The sequence below is a fragment of the Hylobates moloch genome, unplaced genomic scaffold (genome assembly GCF_009828535.3).
Source record: "Hylobates moloch isolate HMO894 unplaced genomic scaffold, HMol_V3 SCAFFOLD_9, whole genome shotgun sequence".
Classification (NCBI taxonomy): Eukaryota; Metazoa; Chordata; class Mammalia; order Primates; family Hylobatidae; genus Hylobates; species Hylobates moloch.
In genome coordinates, this window is record NW_026652284.1 from 6596913 (window position 1) to 6621654 (window position 24742).

Sequence of the window (24742 nt, forward strand, 5' to 3'; positions counted from 1 at the left end):
ACATCTGCCCGTTTCATCCCAGTTGTCCTGTTTGCTTTGGAACCAGGAGCATGATTTACGTCTGAGTGCATTTTTATGTTTTGCACCAAAGGTTTTAAACAGTTCCTAGACAAAACAATTCTATTTTAATGCACAGAATTCCTATCTTGGGTTATCTTCTTTATAGCCATATATGTTTTATTAGTTTATTTTTATTGGCCTAGCTCCTTGCTAGAACATAAGCACCCTGAGGACCAGGGCACACCTGTGTAGCACTCTGTTCCCAGTGCCTACCACAGGGCCAGGCACCTAGGGAGCCCCTGGAAACAGGTTGAGAGGGTGCACAGACCAGTGTTTGCAGGGGCCAACTGTTTACGTAGCTCTCCCTTTGCAGCAGCTGCTCTCCACCCATCTTTCTCTTAATAGTTATGGATTATGGAAAAGAAGAACAAAGCGCATTAAGAGATTCCCCTACATTTGATTTGAGGAAGTTTCCATCAGAACGGCTCCATTGATTGGCCTTTCGGATACAGCCTTATTCCCTTCTCACAAAATGAATATTGCCTTGTCTCCTTGAGAAAAATTGATTTCAGCCAGAAAGGAGAAGAGCAAACTCCCTCCTCCTGCTCTTCTTTTTTTTTTTTTCCTCCCACTGAGACGGAATTTATCTCTTAGGTAGGTGGGGGGGGTGGGGGAAACAGGAATAATTGGACCAGAAGCTAATTCCCAGAGATTCATTGTCTCGAAAGCTCCCACCAGAATGTGGGAAGCTTGCCTTGAATTGCATGCTAATGATAAATGACAACTCTAACAGACCGTCACATTGGGATGTTCAGTCCTTCCTGCTAGGAGATGACACGTTAATTTTCTCTCAGATTTACATTGGATTCTTAATAAAATATCGGTGTTGGAATATGACAAGTGAGGGGCCACGGAAGCACCAGGCGCCATTTGGGAGGCGTGGACTTCGGCCGGAGGACACTGCGGTGGGGCTGAACATGAGCCAGGCGCTGGGTGGCATTGAAGCAGGGCTCCCATCACTGTGCTGGGCTGGGGCTTACGTGACCTGGCTGCACCAAGCAGCAGGAATGGCAGATCCTCTTTCTTGACTATAGTGTTGAATCCAAAGACAGGTGATGCCATTAATTCTCTCTCATCTTAAACCCCTTTTACTTTGGCTTATCACTGACCTAATGCTTCCAGCGTAATAAGTGAAGTTTTCTATTTTTAAGAAAAGTTGCTGTTTCTTGATTAGTTTGCTCATTTGATGAGGATTTATGGAGTGTTTGCTGTTTACAAGTTACGAAGGTAGAGAGGCAGAAGCAGCAGCCAGACATGCCAAGTCTAAGTGATCATCCCACTTCCCTGCTTCAAAACCTCCAGTCGCTTCCATGCCCTCGAGAGCAAAAGTTCAGAATTCTCAGAGGACCCACAAAACCCCGGGATCTAACCCCTCTGGACGTGCCGTTCCCTTTGTCTGGAAGGCGCCTCTCCTCGTTCTTTTTGGCTGACTTTTACTCTTTAATCTCTTGGCCTACTATCACTTTTTCAAGGGGTCGGGGAGGTGGGGGTCATAACCCCTCTGCTCCAGTCTGGACGCAGCGTCTCTGTAGGATGCTGTCAGGTGCCCTCTGCTTTTTCTTCCTTGCGCTTACCGGAGTTGCACTCTCCAGGTTAATTTATGCGGTCTTACATTTTATGCCACATTTGTATTAAGATTGGAGTCCTTGCTTTTCCTTCATCGCTGTTAATACACGTGTACCCCTGATTAATTCGTGTCTCTCATCACTCAGAGTAAAATCCACCCTGGTTCAGGAGCCCAGATTACTTGGGGTGAGCCGCTCTCTTGCCCTGTCTCCTGCCCCTTCCCTGTTCTCCGTCTGCCAGCCTCTGCCAAGCTTCCTCTCCAGGCCTGGGCCTCGCCATGCTCTCTACCAGAAGCCCTTCCCGGGAACCAGCATTCATGTCCTTGCCTTCGCCTCCGCTTCCACCCAGATGCTGCGTCCTGGGAGAGGCCTCTCGGCTACCCATCGCCACCCACTCACAGCTGTTCTCAAACCCACTCGTTTGCCGTCTCTGGTGGGTCCCCTTCCCCTCCTGCAGCTCTGGGGCCTGCCCAGGGCGGGCCTCTGAGAGTCATTGTTCTTCCTACCAGACTGCAAGCAGTACAGAGGCGGGGCTGTGGCATCCTCAGCACCCCGCGTGAATGATTGACCGTGATAGCTGCTCAGTAAATATTAACTGAACAAATCAGTGAACGTCAGCGTAGAGTTTCAAGCTGAGGCCCTGGGAGCCCTGGGAAGGTGCCATGAAGGAAGCGTTCCTCCATTCTTGCTCTGGAGCGAGTCTTGGTCATTACCATCTCTTTGAATGGGCAGCCTCTTCTTTTCAGGGACCTCCAGAGACAACTTATATGAAGAAACTGTGGTTTAACGATCTTGGGAAATACAAGTTGACCTTTTTTTTTTGGACAGAGTCTCACTTTGTCACCCAGGCTGGAGTGCGGTGGTGTGATCATAGCTCACTGCAACCTCCACTTCCCAGGTTCAAGCGATTCTTGCACCTCAGCCTCCCGAGTAGCTGAGATTAAAGGCACCTGCCACCACGCCCGGCTAATTTTTGTATTTTTAGTAGAGATGGGGTTTCACCATGTTGGTCAGGCTGGTCTCGAACTCCTGACCTCAGGTGATCCTCCCGCCTCAGCCTCCCAAAGTGCTGGGATTACAGGCGTGAGCTACCGTGTCTGGTGAAAAAATACAAATTGATTTCTGCCTTTGATTTCTGGAAGCCCTAGCCACCCCTCATCCTGTTCTCAACTCTCCACAAAGGCATCGTGGCCCTTAGAGATGGAATCTAGGTGTGTCCCGACCTGCCAGGTTCTCCTCTTGCTGGGCTGTTTGGGGTCAGCCTTCCGAGGGTTATAGCAAGGATTAAATGAGACTGACTGCATGAAGCACTAGCTACAGGATAGTGCCATTGGCTGTCCTTGCTTTTATTCAGAAAAATGAGGCCGGGCGCATGGCTCACCCCTGTAATCCAGCACTTTGAAAGACTGAGGTGGGTGGATCATTTGAGGCCAAGAGTTCGAAACCAGCCTGGCCAACACGGCGAAACCCCTGTCTCTACTAAAAATACAAAAGTTAGCTGGGCGTGTTTGGTGGGCGCCTGTTGTCTCCGCTACTTGGGAGGGTGAGGCAGGAGAATTGCTTGAGCCCAAGAGGCGGAGGTTGCAGTGAGCAGAGATCACGCCATGGCACTCCAGCCTGGGTGACAAAGCGAGACTCTGTCTCCAAAAAAAGAAAAAAGAAAAGAAAAATGAAAGCATGCGCTGAATCGCTGGGAACGAAGCTCTTCGGAAGCACCAGCTTCTGGGTCCTGCCCATTGAACACAGCAAGAACAGGAGCAATCACGGCCGTCTCGTGGCTTGTGCGGGGCTTTTAGGCCGACGAATCTATCTAGTCATTTGTTCTCTGATAAGAAAACCTCTTTTATGATTTTCAATTTGCCTTTATTTTAATGAAAAGAAGCTGGGGTTGGACCGCCCAAGAAGGAGCTAATCAAATAAAGCAAATTGGTGCTACCTTCTCCTTGTCCTTATTATTCCTATGGCTCTAGCTGGAATTTATTATGAGAAGCAATTGGTTTTCATATCTGGCAGATTGCAGCCTGGGCCGGGCCTGTCAGCCTTTTCTTCCCCCTCTTTCCATAAATAGCTGAGAGTGGCCGGGCTGCAGAGTGTGGGGGAGGACACGGAATGCTTGTAACCAGTTTTCTTGCTCCTTGTCCCCCAAATCGTGAAGACCCCTGTAAACAAGTCAGAAGAAGTCTCCAGGTTGAAAGTTAATAAGCCAGTTCCTTCCTGTGAGATTCGGGCTGTCGCCGTGGCTTCTTGAGGTTCCGTGTAGCGTCCTGTCAACCTTGCTATGTGCAAGGCATCAATTACTGCCCTCACTGGGTTTGTGCAAGGGAGAGATAAGCAGAGGAGACGTTCCTTCATCACACTTTTCCCCTCCCCTTGCAACAAAAGGAAGAACTACAATTTAAATCAGGCTCAGCCCGCCCTTGCTCTGTATGAAGTGTTTCGCCATGGGTGGTTCTCGGGCTCCCCAAAATACTATGAGTTGTTGTGACTATAGAAGGGGAGGGGTAGCTGGGGCATGCCAGGGATTTGAAACAAGACATCAGGAGGGGGTGCAGTGGGGCAATTCCCTGGTTCTCCGCTTACCGGCTGTGCGACATTGGAGAAGTTACTTCTCTTCTCTGTGCCCCAAGCCTTCTCACCCTGTAAAATGAAGATAGCAATACCCAGCTACTAAAGTGACTGTCAGATTAAAATGGAACATGGGTGTAAAGGGCCCTCCCCGGCACCTGGCACAAGGTCCACGCAGAATAAAGGGCAGCTCTTCTTGTGGTCGCAGTTGTCCTGGTTGTTATTGACATTTTAGTCCAGGCCACGTACCTCTAATGGTGCATGGAAATCAGGCCATTCCGTGTTGGAAAGACCAGAAAGAAAGGTGCAGGCGCATGAAATATGTAAGCTGCAATAAAGGGTGACATTTCTCATTTTCCAACTGCCCACTGGAACAGAGATTCAGCACTGGCCTCAGGAACAGTGTCCACTCTTCTAGGACACTGCTGGCCCTGTCTTGTCACAGGAGCCTGATTGACATTTGGGGTCAGGGCTGGGAAGCAGTTGGAACTGCACGAACTGCCTTTCCCTCCAGCCAGGCCCTTCCCTGTGACTTGTGGCAGGAGCGATAGGACCAAAGGCATTGGGAGGAAACAGCGGAGCTGACCTAGGGTTTGGGTTCCAGCTGGAAAAAGAGTTCTTTAAAAGCCATCCAGATACTGTTCCTGGAGTCCCACTGGGAACTGGGACATCATCTGTTCTTAAAGGGGTGCTGCAAGTAACAGATCTTATGAATTCAGAGGAGCAATAGCCGGTCAACCTGAACAGAGCTTATTGCACAAAATCTGCTGCCTCCGGGCCAGGGCTAGGGGAATGGGCTGACAGGAGAAAGATCCACTGCAAGTCCACGGATCGCTGGAATAGCAGGCTGGGTCTCAGTTGTCTGCACAGATGAAATTGGTGGTTGTTGAGGTCCTGGAAATGATCAGTTAGTGACAGAGAAAGTGGGGGTTTGAGGGAGAGGGGCCATGAACCAGACCTCTTTTGGATGCACTGATTTCTAAAGCAAGACGCTGGAAAGAGTGTCTAAACTTTTTATTTTGAAGAATTAACCTAGTCTTCGATTCAATCCCCAGTTGCTCCATAAATTTCTACTTAATATCCACACTCAAAACGTCTCAAGAACACATCACCCCCTCTGATCTTCAGTTATTAATCATCTTTTACCTACCTAATTTGAAAAATATCACTCCCTAAAGTGATAGGTGAGTCTGTGAGCTGCAAGTGTTTGGGGATGGCCTCTCCCATGGTTGGGTTTGCCAGCTACACCTTACAATGCACTATTTCATTACTCGCCCAGTCCCCTCATTGTTACTCCCCACAGGGGAACCCTACAAAAAGAGGACAAGTCTGTTAGTTACAGAGAACATGTGCTCTATGACAGGCAGCACGCCGGGCACCTTACACACATCTTATTCACTAAAACGGAGAGACCAAGTAATTTGTTCAAGATCACACAGCTCTTAAGGAGCTGAGCCAAAATTTAAGATACAACCTAGATCTCACTCCAAATCTCATAATCTTCTTTTAGAAAACATTCTATTATGGAAAAATTTCAAACATCTACAAATATAAACAGACTAGCATAACGAATTCCCATATACGTATCATTCAACTTTAATATGGTCAGTCTTCTTTCTTTTTTTTTTACGCGGAAACATTTTACTATGGAAATACTGGATGGTTTTATGGGATTCAAAGGGAGAGATACATCTGAAGCTTGGGCACAGAATGGCAACAGGGATGAGACTTGGTGGTTTAGAGCAAATGGGCTGAAGTCAGATAATCTGGATTTGAATGTTGACTCTCACACTTACTAGTCCTCTGACCTTGAAAATTTGCTTAACCACTCAGTGCGCTCAACTCTAAAACGGATATAAGAGCAGTGCTTCCTCGTAGGTAGTTCTGAGCACTAAGCAGTTAATGCATGTGAAGAATAGAACATGGAATGACCAAGACTCGCTCCAGAGCAAGACTGGCGGAATTCCTTCATGACTCCTTCCCAGGGCTCCCAGGGGCTCAGCTGGAAACTCTACGCTGATGTTCACTGATTTGTTCAGTTAATATTTACTGAGCAGGGCCGGGTGCGGTGGTTTATGTCTATAATCCCAGCACTTTGGGAAGCCGAGGCAGGCAGATCACTTGAGGTCAGGAGTTCAAGACCAGCCTGACCAACATGGTGAAACCCTGTCTCTACTAAAAATACAAAAATTAGCGGGGCGTGGGGCATGCACCTGTAATCCCAGCTTCCAGGGAGGCGGAGGCAGGAGAATTGCTTGAACCCGGGAGGTGCAAGTTGCAGTGAGCCAAGATCATGCCATTGCACTCCAGTTTGGGTGACAGAGCGAGACTCCATCTCAAAACAAAACAAAACAAAATATATTTACTGAGCAGCTATCGTGGCTGAGCATTCACGCGGGGTGCCATGGGTGCCACAGCCCTGCCTCTGCACAGCTTGCAGTCCGGTGGGGAGGAAGGACAATTTTATATCAGTGCCTGCTATTCAGTAAGCACTCAATAATTGTTGGTTCTTTGAATTCTTCTTGTTATTATATCATGGTCAGTCTTATTTCATCCCTACTCCCCCATTCCTTCCCTCAACATTATTCGGAAGCATCTCTCAGACACTGTATAATTTCATCAGTAAATATTTCAGTATACTTCTCTAAAAGATAAGTTCTCTTTTAAAATACTTCTGTACTACACTGATCACTGTTACAAATGAATAATTATTCTAAATCTCATTACATACCCAGTCACTGTTCAACATTTCAGTTGTTTCACAAATGCCATCTTTCACTTTACAGTTTGTTTGGCTCAGCCAGTATCCAAGTAAGGTCTACATATTGCAATTAGTTGATTATTTCTTTGGCTTTTTCAGTCTATATGTTCTCATTCCAGCACACTCCTGCTCTTTTTTTCTCTCTTACTTACTCATTCTTCCTCAGAGAATTGGTTAAAGAAGCCAAGTCATTCGCCCCGTAGAGTTTTCCGTAGTCGGGATTTTGCTGACTGTATCCCCATGGCATCACTTAGCATACCATGTCCCAGCGCCCTCTGCAGATTGTAGAAAGTGGAGGTTAGAGCAAGAGTTCTCAATAGCCTCAAGGTCAAGTTTTTTGTTTTGTTTTGTTTTTGTTTTTTGTGTTTTTTGCAGCAAAATGTACTTCCATCAGGGGATGTCTTAGTCCATTTGTGTTGCCATAATGGAATACTACAGACTGGGTAATTTATAAACAATAGAAGTTTATTTGACTCACGGTTCTGGAGGCTGGGAAGTTCAGGATCATGGCACCTGGTGAGGGCCTTTGTGCTACATCATCCCATGGTGGAAGGTGGAAGGGCAAGAGAGGGCAAGAATGAGAGAATGAGAATGAGAGAGGAGGAGGGGGCCACCAGACTCACTTTTATTAAAAAAAAAAAAAGCCACTCCTGTAATAACTAACTCACTCCCAAGATAATGACATTAATCCATTCATGACCTAATCACCTCTTATTAGGCTTGACCTCCCAGCAGTGTTGTAGTGGGGATTAAGTTTCCAACATGTGACCTTTAGGGGGACACATCCAAACCATAGCAGAGGACACGTACTATCTGGTTGTCTCTCTTTTGTGATGTCAGCCACCATTGATGATCCATGCCCAGATCCATTAATTCATTAGGGATTACAAAACAATGATATTTTAATTCTGTCATTTCTTCTTCATTTATTGGCTGGAGTACTTTTATAGAGAAAGTTCTTTCTCCTCCTATTTGGTAACTCAAAAGAACAGTTTGTACAGGAAAGGTAGGATACGTGCCTAATTCTCCCCTTCTTTTTTTTTTAATTTTTTAATTTTTCAAAATAATGTATTGGGTCACTAGCATCTTCCAACAATGAGCAATTAGTTTTTTGTTTGTTCGAGGACTATTATGAACTCATGGATTTAAACATATTTAATGTATTTCAGTCGAATGTTGATGTTCAAATTGTCCCATCTTTGGTTAGTGGGAGCCTCTTCAAGTTGGTTCCGGAGTCTTTTTTTTTTTTTTTTAATTGAGATGGGGTCTCACTCTCTCACCCAGGCTGGAGTGCTGTGGTGCTATCTCGGTTCACTGTAACCTCCGCCTCCTGGGCTCAAGTGATTCTCTCACCTCAGCCTCCTGAGTAGCTGGGACCACAGGCATGCGCCACCACACTTTCTTGTAGAGACAGGGTTTTGCCATGTTGCCCAGGCCCATGGTCTTGAAATCATGAGCTCAAGCAGTCTGCCCTCCTCAGCCTCCCAAAGTGCTGAGGTTACACACGTGAGCCACCACACCTGGTCTGGAGTCCTTTTCATATTAGCTTAAGTCTTCCATACAGCTAACATCATACTTAATGATGAAAGACTGTATGCTTCCCCCTAAAATCAGGAACAGGGCAAAGTGGTGATTCTCACCACTTCTATTCAACATTGGACTGGAGGTGCCAGCCAGTGCAATAAAGCAAGAGAAAGAAAAGCATCCACAATGGGAAGAAGAAAGTGGAGCTACCCTTATTCACAGGTGACTTAATTATATATGTAAACTATCCTAAAGAATCTACAAAAAATTTTACTAGAACTAATAAATAGGTTTAGCAAGGGTCATAGGATAAGATCAACATACAAAATTCAATTGTATTTCTATATAGTACAAATGAACAATCCAAAAATAAATTGAGAAAACAATTTCTTTCATAATATCTTTAAAAATAATAAAGTGCATAGGATAAATGTAAGTTACAAAGTGTAAAACCACAAAGTCTTAATGAAAGAAATTACAGATTTACCTGGGTAGAAAGATATTCTATGTTCTGCATTCTATGTTCTGCAATTGGAAGTGGTTGGAAGACTCAACATTGTTAAGATGGCAATTCTCTCAAAATTGATTTCTAGATTCAGTACAACTCCGATTAAAATTGTAGCAGCCTCTTTTCCTCAGAAATTGTCAAGCTAACCCTAAAATATATATGGAAATACAAAGGACTTAAAATAGCCAAAACAGTTTGGAAAAAGAAGAACAAAGTGGAGGACTTATAGTCCCGGATTTCAAAACTTATTATAAAGCTGCTACAATCAAGATAGATAGTATTGGCATAAAAATAGACAATGGAACAGAAGAGAAAGTTCAGAAATAAAATCTTATGTTTATGGTCAATTTATTTTCAACAAAGGTGCAAAAGCAATTCAGTGGAGTTGGGGGTGGAGAAAATAGGCTTTTTAAATTAAAAAAATGGTGCTGGGATAATTGGATATTCAGTGACAAAAATAAACTTGACCTTTACCTCACACCATATGCAAAAATTCACTCAAAATGGATGATGACCTAAATGCAAGCGCTAAAGATATAAAAGTCTTAGAAGAAGACATAAGACATGTTTATGACCTTGGGTTAGGCAAAGCACCCTTAGATGAGACTAAGTACTATTTATAAAAGAAAAAATTGATAAATTGGAACTTACCAAAGTGGAAAATGTTTACTCTTTTAAAGAAACCATCAAGCCATTAAGAAAAAGAGGAGACAAGTTATGGATTGGGAGAAAATATTTGCAAATCCTGTGTCTGATAAAGGACTTGTGTCTAGATTATATGTAAAGAGCTCTTAAAACTCAAAAAACAAGAAGACAACTCAGTTAAAAATGGGCAAGAGATTCAAGTAGATTCAATGTCTATCTGAATGGCTAACAAGGATATGAAAAGGTACTCAACATCATTAGTTATTAGGGAAATGCAAATTAAAACCACGATACACTCACTAGGATGCCTATAATTCAAAAGACAGATAATGTCAAATGCTGGGGAGGATGTGGAGAAATTGGAACCCTCCTCCATTCCTAGTGGGAATGAATGGAAAATGGTGCTGCCATGTTGGAAAACAGTCTGGCAGTTTTATTTTTATCTAATAAGATGTAAGTATCTTTCACATATTGTTGCTGGGTTTTGAATCATGGTCAAGAAAGTCTTCTCCACTTTCAGCTTATAGAGAAATTCACCTGTATTTTCTTGTACAGTAGGTATGATTTTATTTATTACATTGAAATCTCTGACTGTTTAGCATCAGTGCTGCTGTATGATGTGAGGGGTAGACCCATTTTTGTATTTTCCATGTGCCTTCTAGGTCCCCCAATTTCACTTATGAAAAACTTGACCCCTTCGGCCAGGCGCAGTGGCTCATGCCTGTAATCCCAGCACTTTGGGAGGGCGAGGCGGGTGGATCATGAGGTCAGGAGATCGAGACCATCCTGGCTAACACAGTGAAACCCCATCTCTACTGAAAATACAGAAAAAAAAAAAATTAACCAGGCATGGTGGTGGGTGCCTATAGTCCCAGCTACTTGGGAGGTGGAGGCAGGAGAATGGTGTGAACCCAGAAGGCGGAGCTTGCAGTGAGCCAAGATCACATCACCCGCACCACTGCACCACTGCACTCCAGCCTGGGCGACAAAGCGAGACTCCATCTCAAAAAAAAAAGAAAGAAAAACTTGACCCCTTCTCCCACTGACTTGAGATACCTCCTTGATTGTGTATACTAAATTTGTATGTGTAAGTGGGATTATTTCTGAAATTTCTATTCTGTTCCATTGGCTTGTCTCTGCATGTGTGAATTCCATACTTATTAAGATATAAAAGTTTTCTTGTATGTGTTAATAGCTGGTAACACTAGCCCCTATGGCTTGGTCTTCTTTTGGAAGGTTTGTCTGGCTATCTCTTGGTGCTTCTTCCTTTCAAATAAACTTTACAATAAAATGTTCTAGATCCAGAAAAAAAATCCTGATGGGATTCTCATTGTTATGACATCACATTTATAAATTAACTTGGGAAGATTGACATTTTAATGATCGTAACTCTACCTAACTAAGACATGTTATGTTTTTGCATGAATCAAAACCTACTCTTGTGTCTTTTAGAATATTTTTAGAGTTTTTCTTTTAGGTTTTGGGAATTTCTTGTTAAATGTATGCCTAGGCATTTAATTTTGTTTTTCTATAGTAAATGGGGACTTCTGTCATTTCATTAATCTATCTAGTCAATAGTTTATATTTTAATTATCTAGCCAAGATATATATATGTATATATATATACACACAGACACACATACATACATACACACACATACATACAATGTCTATAAGCTATTGGCTGATAATCTATAAGCCAAAAGCATATAGATGTTTTAGGTATTTCTATCTTATATGTAACCTATATTATACAGTCTTACTCTGTGTAATCTACACAGTCTTACGGAGACTGTATTATATATAGAATACATATAACAGATCTTATAGAAGATGTATCTATAAGCCAATAGCTTATAGATATTATATATATACTATATCTTTCTTGGCTAGATAATTAAAATATAAGCTAACTTTATACCCGTTTATTTACTGTTATAATGTGTAGTAGGTTTCCATTGATCACATGACCTTTTTGCCATGTTACACTGAGTGCTATTGGTTTTGCTCGCTATTAGTCTCTTAGATAAAAGGTTTCCTTGGCTAGAAACCTCCCTAGTAAGAATAAAGCTCCCTGTTGTCCTCGTATTTTTCTTGGCATGCCTCTGCACAGCTGCAGTGGAGGTGTCGGAAGGTTTCCCTGTGGCTGTCTCACACCATCAGTCTTCGTTCAGCTTCCCCAGAAGGAGATCCCGAGATGAAGACTTGAGTGTGAACAGTTTATCTGAGAAGCCATCCCAGGAAACACCAGTCAGGGCATGTGGAAGTGAAAGAGGAGGAGGAGGAATGCAAATGAAGGGCCATTCCCCCTGCAAGTCACCACTGTGGGAACTGGAGCTTATAAACAGAGGGGAGTTTCACGTAGAGCACTCAGAGCGACCCCCTCCACAGGCAGGGAAGCCTGAGATTGCCCCAGAGTGACCCCAGCCACAGGGAAAGGAAGCCTGGGATTCACCCACCAAATCCCTGTCCATCGGTTAAGGGATGCTTTCAGGGCAGTAATGATCACCCAGCAGGTAGAGCAGAATGGAGACTGGCCCCACAGCCTGTCCTAGCTCAGCAGCCTTAGGGGCAACTCTGGAATCGGAACAACTCAGGTTGTATCCTGCCTGAACACTCTGTGGCTAGAATGGTTTGAGTATATGCTGGGAATGATAATAATACCTCACAGGGTGGGTGCAAGGATACAAATAATATGGATCATAGTTATGTGTTATAGGTATAGGTACAGATATAGATTTAGGTATTGATGATACAGACACGCAAGTGGCGTGCTTCACCGGCACCGGGCACACAGTAAGTCAGCAATAATTGGAAGTGGGTGGCATTATTAAGTTTCAGGGCTTCCATGCCTGCTCCACGAAGCTTCTGTTATCCTCTCTGTCTGCAATTCCATTCCTGTTTTCCTGCTCTTCTTGTGGGGAGGGGGGCTATCTTTTATGCCATCATAAAGTGTGTTGAAGCCCTCCCCTGACTGGGCCCTGTGGTCTAGCCCACCTGTCATTCCTCCCAGAGCAGGACCCCACTTCCTTCCTCCTTCCTCTGATCCCTTCCCACCAGCTCTGACTTGCCTTTTTTTTTTTTTTTGAGATGCTCTGTCACCCAGGCTGGAGTGCAGTGGCATGATCTCAGCTCACTGCAACCTCTGCCTCCTGGGTTCAAAAGATTCTCCTACCTCAGCCTCCTGAGTAGCTGGAATTACAGGCGCCTGCCACCATGGCAGGCTAATTTTTTGTATTTTTAGTAGAGACGGGGTTTCGCCATGTTGGCAAGGCTGGTTCCAAACTCCTGTCCTCAAGTGATCCACCCGCCTCGACCTCCCAAATTGCTGGGTCTGACTTGCTTTTGATTCTTTTCTGGGACAGCAGTACGGCCTCATTTTCTTTGCCTTGGGGGGCACGTGGTCCCTTCTGCAGCCTGTCTTTCCCCTTTGCTGTTCCTAGGACCCTGAGTTGTGGTAAGGGCCTTCCCCATCACACAGAGCCGAACAAGTTCTAATAAAATCAGATTGGTGGATTAAACACTGTTAGGTTGCTCATTATTGCAAGTTAAAATGATGTTTCCGTTTATTAAGGCCATTTAAGCTGGACACTTAAGTTCCCTGTGGGATTAGATCCTGCTGAAAGTGCCAGATGACAGGGCTACTCTCAGAATGCCAAAGGGTGGGTCACTGGAGGAAGGTGGGTTTCCTAGGGTGAGTGCAGTTGTGATTCTGACTGTGTACATGACAGTGTTTGAGAGTCCTCTCTCTGTGGGTCATATCACTTACGATGTGGGAATAGTTTGCCTGAGGACACTGCTGAGGTTATTAGTCATATTTAGAAAGGGCAAGGGATGGAACAAATCACAGTTCATTTCTTAGCTCACGAGAGGCTGGATTGGATCAATGTTGGGTCTTCTCCTGTGGATGGAGCATCTTCATTCTCCAGTCACAGAAAACCCATCCACAGAAGAAGACCCGGCATTGCCACACTCTCATGAGTGTCTTCATTCTTTTTTGGAGAGAATGAGCCACACGCAGAGCCCGCCTGTTTGATTAAACAAATTCCCTTGCTTATTCCTTAGGCAGTGGTCCTAAGCACAGTCCATGGACCTCAGGCACCTTCTAATGGGTCTTTCAGGGGTGGGGAGGGCTTACAGCACTGTGAAGATTAAGGACAAACATCTAGAGAGGGGCTGAAGTGGGAAGAGGCTAACATCGTTGGCCCCACATGTGAGCCTACCTGCCATTTAGAAATGGAAGCGAATTGTAAGGTTTCTAATGCAGACTTGTAAGCGGGAGACAGATACCGGCGGGTGACAGCATTGTGACAAGCGCGTGGAGCCATTTCCTAATTGTTTTAGTCGGTACAGACTTAGGGAGGAAACCAACACTGACACAAACCAATTGCGCCCTGATCGGGAAACAATGAAGTATCAGGAGTCGCTGTTGAAAGTCTGTAATTTCCAGCGGAATTGCTGTTTAGTCATCATATTGCCACTGAATGACGTAGTCGGGCTGGGTGGAAACTACAATTAGCTGCAGTCACCCTGGTGGGACTGTTTTTTCCCTACAGACAATAGAATATGAAGCCATCAACAGCCAATATTCTGTGCCGCTTGTGAAATGGCCCATTGTTCTTAGCAAGAAGAAAAGAAAGGGGCTGGAGGGTCTTGCCCCAGCCCTGCGGGGGACAGATGGCTGACTTAGGGTTTCCTCGCCTCCGTTGTAGCAGAGAAACATACAAGCCGTGCTGAAGGAGCCACTTCATTTGCCTTATTTGTGTAAAGAGCTCTCTGGCCGTGGCTGAGAGTGGGGTGGCAAGCCTGCGCTGGCCTCGTGGCACACAGAATCGCTGGCATTCCTCTTCCCCTGCTGCATGTTCAGGTGCAGAGTGGCGCAGCACTGCGTAGGGTGCTGCTAGATTTTGGGGGAGTCGTCCTTGAGGTTGGATCTGCCCACAGCTACTGAAACTTTATTCTGAATGTGGTTTACCACAGCACTTGCCCTCAGCTGCTAGAGGGGTTTAGTTCTTTCTCTCCTTGGGGTTTCCCAAATATGTGACCTGACCACCGCATCTGCAGATATGCACGTCATCAGCCTCTCCTCTCTGTGGTGGATGCATGTTTTCTTTTTGGAAAATTCAAGGTTCTTTTTCTTTTTCATCATCACAGGAATGACCATCTAACTCTTGGCATTTAGTGAGCAGGCCACTATTTCCCTGAGATGCTCTGGCTGTGGACTGAATAGATGACTTTACCTGGCAGTATCTGAGAGCCCTGACAGCTGAAGCCCAAATGGGAAAGAATCGGGTTCTTAGCTTGCTTGGGAAGCAAGACCGCAGATGCTCTTTCGTATCTAGCAGTAATCTAAATGCAGGCAATGAACCAACAGCATTTGGCCTCGGTAAATAGCTCTGCCATTGGTCTGTTCTTAACACAGTCATCTAGCGTCTGCGTTAAACTTATTTATTTCCTAATGCTGGGTGATGGATTAAAAGATGTGTAGAAAATCCTTCCACAAGAGATAAGATATTGCAGGCTGCCACGACACCCCTGGCTCTTTTTGCTTTCTGTCTCTGTTTTGCCTATTTTTCAGTGCAGAGCTCAGGCCCCCACATCATATATCCTGATTACTTTGTGGTTATTACTGAGGGGATGTTTTTTAAGCCTATCATTGACACATTTAATTCATTAGGTACCAAATCCAAAGCAAATTTTGGCTGGCCATAAAACATGGTTAATCCAGGGAGCTGCAATAAAAGGTGAAAAATTATGTTCCAGCAAATGTGGAATATTGCTTTTCTGTAGAGACTTTTACTGGTCGACGATATCTTTCTTCATAAATTTTTCTTCTACTTGGTGCTCTTGGTAACTTAACCATTTGTTGTTTCCAGACCACAGAATGGCTCAATGATACTCTACAACAGGAAGAAAGTGAAATACAGGAAAGATGGGTATTGCTGGAAAAAGAGGAAAGATGGGAAAACGACCAGAGAGGACCACATGAAACTCAAGGTCCAGGGAGTGGAGGTAAACAGCAGAAAAGGTTCCCTTGGTGCACAAATGTCATTTGCAGGCTGCAGTGGAGAATGGAATTGCTTGGAGTAATTTGATGCGAGTCACCTCTGTCTAAAGAATTTTTGTTTGCCAAGACCCTGGTTTTTGCTTTTGTTTCGTTTTTCTACCTTCTTACCCTATAGTCTCCATTCAAGTTTTCAGTGAAACTGGATTGAACTAAAGCACCCCTGTTTCTTGGGAGTCATTGGTATATAGATGGGGATTTGCAAGGTTCCTGTGGACTCATTTGTTCTGTTTATCACGGAAGAGCCTCTGGATGCACTGAGAGTTTGCAAAGTGTCAGGGAAGAGGGGAGGCAGCGTGAGGAACTTCCCTCTTGAGGTGACCCTGGCCTCCCCCTGCCAAGCTGGCAGGCTCCCCACAGAGCCTGGCTTCACCCCCTCCACCGACAAACCCTGGTTGTGTCAACCTTAACAGAGGTTTGAGATCATTAGATGGGATCACAGGTGTGCATGATTCTTGCATGGTTGGGGTCCTGCAGAAACATCTTGGGATCTTGGGCCGACTTTGGGTTTTGGCCCTTGGGTAAAGACTGGTTTCCTTGCTGTTGTTTTCACCCCACAGGCTCTCAAGCTTGGGCAGCCATGGAGAAATTCCCTTATTCCTCTTTGCCATCGTTTGAGGGCCCGAGCCATGTGTCACAGCCGTAGAGGGGGAGGGCATGAGTCAAGGTGAAGTTTTGGCCTGCTAGTTAACTTGCATCCACTTCCCTGCGTTCCTCACTGGTCCTGGGAAGGAACTTCCCCTGGGAATAGGGAAGGCGCCACCTTGGGCCTGGAGCTGAGAAGCTGGCTCGTGATCCACCTGTTATTTCAAACGGGTCAAAGAGAGGCATTCTGGAGTCTGTTGGTGTGTTGAGTTTGCGAGCATACTGGATGGATAGCTGAGACCATAAACCCACTTGAATTCAATGTGTTGCCCTTCCACGCCAATGTTTTTTGTGACGTGCTTTGTCATGATGACTTTTTCTGTATTAATCCTGTGCTTTTATGGCTGTTAAAAATGGCATCAAGTGGCCTGTATTATATGACCTCATAGAGAGATGACTTTTGTTTTATGTTTTTTTTTTTTTTAAATACCTAATAACAATGCTTTATGGAGATGCACAAAGAAAAGCCTCTATCCAAGAAATTCCAGTTCCTGCACTCTCCTGTGCTCAGTGTTTGCACAGTGTGGCTTAATTGACTGCACAGAACATTAAAATGCAGATTACCCCAAACGCACTGCTCTGGGCGCACCTCTAGGACTGTGACCGGTGATTGTACAAACGCATTAGCCATCGTCGCAGGGAGCCAAAGGAGGCAGGGCTTGGTTCTTCCTGGGAGGACCCTCATCTCCTACGCTGGAGGAAGAGGTAGAAAGTGAGGCAAGTCTGGGTGGGGCCCCCGAACAAGGAGGCTGCTCGCACTGGGAATAATAGGGCTGCAGGAATTCAAATTGAGAGTCACGGCAGCTCCTGTGCCCGTAGGCCCCTGGTATATTTCATCTTTAGTAATACGTAAATCAGGAACTTCTGCTTGTGAGTAACAGCAGGGTGGAATTCTTCCTCAGCAGCAGCTGAGAAGCCGAGGGGAAAAAACAACCTACAATGTTCATTTTCTTTCCTCATGTTGTAAATTAGAATTGTCACTGGATGGAATCAGAATGATTTATGGCTATTTTAAGGCCATATTTATGTTTGGAGTTATTTGTGGTGCTCATACTTGCAGACAACAGTCTGTCCCCTCAGAACTTTGGGAAAGGGAGACGGGCAGGATGGGGAGGGGTTTCCATGACTTCCTAACATGGATGGCAGTGTGGGCAGTGGGAAGAGCCGGCGACACGATGCTTGCTTTAGGTTCTCAGAGAGAAGCCACCTACTAGGATGCATTATGTGGTGGCCTTGCCCATGAGCTCAGCGAGTTGTCCCACTGAGCCACTCAGCAGATACTGACCCTGTGTGCCTACTCTGTGCAAGGCACTATGGTGTTTGCAGAGAGAATAGGAGTCATGTTCTCTGCCCCACGGACTCATGGTCAAGTTGAAGAGACTTGACGTACATGAGGGTCAATAGTGCTGAGACGCAGAGCAGCCTGGGCTTTTACGATAAGCATCCTGGGAGTGCAGAGTGGGCTGGAATGGTTGGAGACACTTCCTAGGTCAGATGGGATACAAGCTGAGCCCTTAAATTTGGGTGGGACTCTGTGTGTGTGTGTGTGTGTGTGTGTGTGTATTTGTGTGTGTGCGTATGTGCAATTTACATATTGTTTGCAGTTTACCTTTTCCACTCTGCACTGTGGTCTGAGCTGTGTCTATATTGATATTGAGGTCTCTTCAACCCTTTTCACAGTCCTGTAGCATTTTACTATATAAACACTTGAGCCTTTTCCCTGGCCATAGCCCCCACTTTAGATTCCTTTCAGTTTTTCAGCATTATAAATAACACTTCAATAAGTGTTCTTATACACGTCTTTTTGGGCACATAGGCAACCTGGACCCAGAATTGCTGGGTTATAAGATCTGAGCATGTTCAGTTTATTAGATACTGCCTTATGGCTGCATAATTACATGCCCACCAGAACTGGAGATTACAGTTTTCCCCACATCCTCTCACTTATTGATAGATGGGAGATGGTACCCCCTTTTATTTGAATTTGAGTTTGTCTTAATCATTAGTGAGGATGAGTACCTTCTTATGTTAATGGGAGCCTGTTGCTATGAATGGTCTACCATGGGCATGGACGTGGATTTTTAAACAGCCCTGAAGAAGGTCTTCTCAGACAAGATCAACCCCCACATCTCACCCGCATTTCTCTTGTATTACCTCTGATCTGGACCAAGGGTGGGGAAGCCCGGGCAGTGTGCTCTGGCACAGTGGGTGGTTGGTTTTTTCCACCAGGAAATTGCAACAGGGATTTCCATGGGGCTTTGTACCTCACAGGAGGAGGGGGCTTCTGAGTTTGGACTCTGCATCCTTCTTTGGTGGATTCAATCAGGCAGTTCCCATAGACTCAGCATCTTCATCACGTCAGGCACGGCGCCACCCAGCTACTCTTCTGCTGGTTGGGGTGGACAGTCCTGCACGGGGTCTTGGAGCTTTGATTTTTCTACCACCGGAGCTGTTTTCCTCAGTTCAGGGGCATGATAAAGATATTTGGATCTACCGTTTAACATATCACTTGCTATAAGCCTTCCCTCAGGCCAGGAAAACTTCCAGCCCTGTTTGTGGAACTGTTCAGCCATCTCGCTTGTTTTGTTCTCAGAGGCTGGGGCCCTCTGTACACACGGCAACTCAAAGGCACATTGATTTTCTCAGCCAGGCACAGGATGGGGGCAGCTGCTTTTGAAGCTGAGGAGCTGTTAGGTCCATGAATAGTTGTCTTGTCTGCAAGCCAAGGAGAAGCTAGCTCGATAAGGTTTCCAGGGATGACAAAGGTTGGCAGGAAGGAAAAAGAGGGTGGTTGCGATGTCACTGTTTCAGGAGATGAAATCTCAGCAGGTCTGGAGTTGGCCCTGCACCCCATACAGGTTTATGCCAGCCTCTCTGGTGCCTGACAGTGTGGAGGAGCTTTGGGAGTGGGAGACTCTCAGAAAGCAAAGAGCTAGATGTGAAGCCTCACCCTGGTTCTGGGGTCACTGCAGCTTTGTGGTCGGATGAGCTGAGGGAGGTTAGTCAGAGGTGATGCTGTTCTCTGGGCCATACTGGAAGAATTCCTTCTAAGTTCATGATACCTTTCTCTGGCCCCAGAGGCTTGTGGGGCTGCCTTAGGTCCTGTGTCCACATCTCTCTGCTGAGAGTGCTGGGTGTCCTAGAACCCAAGGCAGCTCTGGGCTCTTGTCCTCTCCAATTTCTTTGCTGCTGGGTTCCTACAACAGATAGGAGCCACACAATTACTACTGGGACAGTCATGGGCTTACACATTTCCTATATACATATACCAGGTATACCATCTCATTGAATCCTCATAAACACATCCATGCAAAGTACTTGGTATTATACCCATTTTATAGGTGGAGAGATTGAACCTCAGAGAGGGTGTCTCTTGCCCTACGTCATACCTCAGTCAGTGGCAGAGCTGGTACTTGAGCCTGGGTCTGCTTGGTTCTAAAGCTCAAGCTCTTGCCCTTATATCAGTTCCTTCTGGGTACTCTGGAGGGGCCTGTAGACTTTTCAGATGAAGTCAGCACCTATTTATTTAGCACACATCCTTCCTTCATCCACTGGGGATTGGAGGCTTTCTATCCACCTAGTATGGCAATAGGTGCTGGGATGCAGTGATGTAAAGAGAACATGTCGTCCCCTAGCTCATGGGGAGACTAAAAAAATCAATCATGCAACCCTGGTGCAGAGTTTTGAGGGCTGTGATAGAATTACAAGGCCCTGTGTGGGGGATGCAGGAGGGGAACCTGAGGCCGACTTGGCCTGAAGGAAGTGACATGAGCATAAGGAAGTGGGGCACGGTGGGAGCGGGTCAAGTGACGGAGGAGGGCTGGGAAATATCAATGAATAGAGTCTGTTGAGAATCAGCCAAAGTGACTTGAAGCAATAGGCAGCCAGAATCGTGATGGGTCAGTATTTCCCCCAGGCCTATCCAGACCAGGTCTTATCCTCCTAGCGACGCGGCCCTCTCTGCTCTTAAGGTGTGACTCGCCATGGATGTTCTGCCTTTGGAACCAGCCAGAGGGTGTCACGGCACAGAGGCTGTTGGTTTCACCACGGTCGCATGCATAGAGACAGCCCTCTCCACTGAGCCTGTTCTGTGGCAGAAGGAACCCCCTGGCCTGGGCCATCTTTGGGTGGAAACACCAGCCCCTCACGTCTGATTGTCATTTTCAGATGTGAAGAGAACATATAGTGTTGCTGATGTGTTTGTATTGCCTGTAAACAATGAAGAGTTTCTTTGACTTCTTAACTGCCTTAAAGCCAGAAGCCCGGCATTAGGACTGCAGTGGTGGTAACGAGGTTATGTTTTGAGACTTGGCCTCATTAGAAGTGATGTTCTTTATTTGGGCACTTAGGCCACATATGAAAAAAAAAAAGAAAGAAAGCACTTCTTTTAAAATAGGAATGATATTGTACTTACTGCATTAGGAATTAACAGGGCATGAAATAACTGTCTGCCCTGTGGCAACGCCAGATCATTTCAGCTCTGCTTGCAGCCATAAGATAAATTGGTATCTTGCTTGCAGCCAGAGGAAAATATTTTAAATAGCCAGCCATGAACATGTATGGTGCCCAAATCAAGTTTGGAAAACAGCAGTAAATAGATATAAGGTGGAGGTAAGGTGCCTAATGAAATGAACAAGGGGCAGAAGCTCACAGAAGGCAGACAAACCAGCATGGAGGCACTGCGTGTTTCACATACAATACGTATTTCTACTTTTAGTAAAAAATCATGTGTCTCACGAACAGAAAACCCAACACCGCATGTTCTCACTCATCAGTGGGAGATGAACACTGAGAAGACATGGACACAGGGAGGGGAACATCACATACCTGGGACTGTCGGGGAGTCGGGGGCTAGGAGAGGGAGAGCATTAGGAGAAATACCTAATGTAGATGACAGGTTGATGGCTGCAGCGAACCACTATGGCACGTATATACCTATGTAACAAAACTGCATGTTCTGCATATGTACCCCAGAACTTAAAGCATAATTAAAATAAAAACTTAAAAAATGATAATAAGAAGAAAATTGAATTAAAAGAAAAACATGTGTCTTTGGTCTGTGGACAGATTATTTTACTCATTACCGTCCAGCCTCACTGTGCACTTACCAGTCCACATCCTACGGTATTCCTCATTCAGAAGCTGTTTTTTTCCCATGTCTAGGTCCCCATTGTCTTAGCCTCATAACTTCTGATTCTCCCCCGCCCCACCCCAAGGCTATCTCCCCTGATCTTCTTTAGCCAGAAGTGATGATTTCCTCCCCTACATTGCCATTGCTTTCCATCTGTACCCTTCTTAAGGAAGTGTTCAGGTTGCCTTCCTATCAGCCTTGTCCAGTTCAAAAAAAAGACACATTGAGTATTTATTTTCTCCCTGCTAGAAAGCCTGTATCTGGTATCCAAATCTAAGTAACAAAGGGTCTCCACAGAGTATCTACAGAATCTACCCCACACGACCTTGCTCTGGGAAGGTTTGCCCAGTGACTAACTGCTTCCACAGTTACACTTCCTGCAAACCTCACCCCAACCCTGTGATTCAGTCCTGGCAGATACGTTTATCTTCATTGGCTGTGCATCTGGGACTTGAACCTAGGTCTTTGGTTTCTGAAGTGGGGCTGCCTCTCCTGTCTGGCTTCAAGCCCTGGTGGTTGAGGTGTCTTAGTCTCATGACCATCTCTAGTGCAGGGAGCGTCTGTTCAGGGGCACCTCAGGCAATCTCCCGGGACTCTCTGCTGGCTTTTCATCATCTGAATTTTTGTGCCTCGTTCTGCTAGTATGCTAACAAGTTAAAACTTAATTTTCTGTTACCTGGATGTGTTTTGGTAGAATCAATTCAGAAGCTCAAATCCATAGTTTTTCCTTAATTTCTAATTACTTGGCATCCCTGGTGACATGTTTCTACCCAATTCATATAATTAAAAATTTAACTAATAAATAACATTAAGCTAGCTCCATTTTGAAGTAGCAAGAGCAGCCCTAGGCCGGGCACGGTGGCTCACGCCTGTAATCCCAGCATTTTGGGAGGCCGAGGTGGGTGGGTCACGAGGTCAGGAGATCGAGACCATCCTGGCTAACACGGTGAAACCCTGTCTCTACTAAAAATACAAAAAAATTAGCCGGGTGTGGTGGTGGGCGCCTCTAGTCCCAGCTACTCAGGAGGCTGAGGCAGGAGAATGGTGTGAACCTCAGGGGCGGAGCTTGCAGTGAGCCAAGATCGCGCCACCGTACTCCAGCCTGGGTGACAGCAAGACTCCCCCTCAAACAAAACAAAACAAAACAAAACAAAAAACAAAAAACAAACAAAAAAAAACAGAGCAACCCTTTCTGTTTGCATTCTGCTGAGTTCACAAAGGCCTGGCAGGGTGCTGGTTTTGCTTCTCCTTCTGTCTTAGCCACTTCTAGTTGCTATCACAAAAGATCATAGACTGGGTGGCTTAAACAACCGAAATTTATTCCTCACAGCTCTAGAGGCTGGGGAAGTTTAGGATCAAGGTGCAGGCAGATTTGGTGTCTGGTGAGGGCCTGTTTCCTGGTGCATAGATGGCCATCTTCTCACTGCGTCCTCACATGGTGGGAGGGGAGAAGGAGCTCTCTGGGGTTCCTTTTATCAGGGCACAAACCCCATTCAGAAAGCCTTCACTCTCACGATCTAATCACCTCCCCAAAGCCCCACTTCCATATACCATCACATGGTGGGGGAGTTGGTTTTCATCATATACGTGTTGGGGGAACACAGATTTTCAGTTTTCTTAAGGCTCTCTCTTCCCTAACTACAGCCAAATGACAATAGCAGCAGTAATCACAGCATCATTTTTTGAACTTTTACTGAATATCCAGTCCTGTGCGCATCATCTTAACTGCATCGTCTCATTCAGTTACTTGGTAACATCCCTATTAGGTAGATACTATTATCATCCTCATTTCATCCAGGGCCTACAAGACGAAGACACAGCAGGTCCCTCGCTGTCCACTTCAGTGGTTGGGACTTGGTCCCCAAACACACTGCATAACTGGCTGTCACTCCTCAGTTGCAATTTGATCCGAGAGCTGTTGAGTCCTGTATATTCCCACGAGAGCTTTCACTTAGGAGTAACGAGTTGTTTCTCTCCTCCCAGCATGAACTGCCCATTTCCATTTGTCCTGAAGCCGTAGCTTCTGAGCTTCCAGGGTACATTCACTCTGGCAGCGAGGGTCTATGTGCCTACTCTTGCTACATAGGCCAGACTGTATGTTGCCAGATTTAGTATGTGCATGCACAGACATGTGTGCACACACACACAAGGGAGAATATCGATGTCCAGTTAAATGTGAATTTCAGATAAGCAACAGTTATTTTTTTAGTACAAGTATGTCTATACTAAAATATTGTCCGTTATTTAAGTGGAACCCACAGTTTGCTGGGCATCATGTATTTTATCTGACAACCCTCCAAGCATCAGAGCAGTTCCTTTGAACCTTTGCAGACAGAGGTTTGTCTGTTTTGGATATTGGTCCCATTGAAGACATGAGGAAGTGAGTTGGTTTATCTCCAGACGCATTATTGATGCAGGAACCGTAAAGGCAGGAAGGACACTGGCCATTGCTGGGGAGAAGATACTTCTAGCAGTTTGCTAGCAAAGCCAATGCTGCCAGGGCTGGGGACTTTCGTGCTCCCTCTGAAACGTGAGTCCCGGATAGACTCAAACACCAAAACGTGAGGGCTTCCAGATACCCAGATCTGGTGCCCTTAGATGCTGCAACCTGGAGAAATTCAAGCCTTCTTCTGCCACTGGTGTTTGGGGAGAAGCTTGTTAGTAAAAGATGTGCCAGGGAGAGGTAGCAGGAAGTGTGATTGTGGTTTCTGCCCTCCTTGTATCTCTGGTAGATGACAATATGTACAATATTTTGTAATTTCCTTTTTAAAACTTGATTTGAGCCTTATTAAGCTAGAAACTCCCCGATGAAGGTAGAACAGCAGCATATCAACTTGGTGTGCTGAACTTGTACTTAATTATTATCATAACAGTCCCTCAACATCGCTGCACATTAGCCCATAAGGACAGGAATGGAAATTTTAGCATATTCAATTACAACGTAAATCCTTACATACCACTGTCGACATTCACCAAGGGCCATTCTCTGTTTGGTCCCCAACACACAGCAGGGACTGAGTGAGGTGTTACCCAGGCCACACAACCTGGATGTTTGCAATCATAATTTATAGCCTCACCCAGAAACTGGGCAGAAATTGGAAGACCATAATAGATACTTCTCCCCTTGGTAAGTGACCAGACATGGTTATTTGCCTGGGTGAAGAGTAGCTCTGGCCATCACTTGGCTGAATCATCAAATATTGATCCTCTCTGCTTGTTTCATTGCTAGGGAAGTTTCCTCCAGTGATTGGTAGCTGTGGCTTGTGTCTGTGTG

At 45.4% G+C, this 24742-nt stretch overlaps 1 protein-coding gene and 1 long non-coding RNA gene across 17 annotated transcripts in view; one reads left to right on the plus strand and one right to left on the minus strand.

Annotated features, from left to right (window-relative positions):
* Window positions 1–24742, plus strand: part of CAMTA1 (calmodulin binding transcription activator 1) — a 975709-nt gene that overhangs the window by 448788 nt on the left and 502179 nt on the right. For all 16 annotated transcript variants that reach the window (XM_032758772.2, XM_058443996.1, XM_032758776.2 and 13 more), the window contains one exon: window positions 15505–15640. In XM_032758772.2, the coding sequence (XP_032614663.1) occupies window positions 15505–15640 (136 nt within the window). The remainder of the gene's footprint in view (window positions 1–15504; window positions 15641–24742) is intronic.
* Window positions 6996–7689, minus strand: LOC131384204 (uncharacterized). Its single transcript, XR_009214841.1, has 3 exons — window positions 7660–7689; window positions 7430–7482; window positions 6996–7226 (listed from the first exon to the last, which is right to left on the minus strand). It is a non-coding gene; the product is annotated as an uncharacterized LOC131384204 (long non-coding RNA).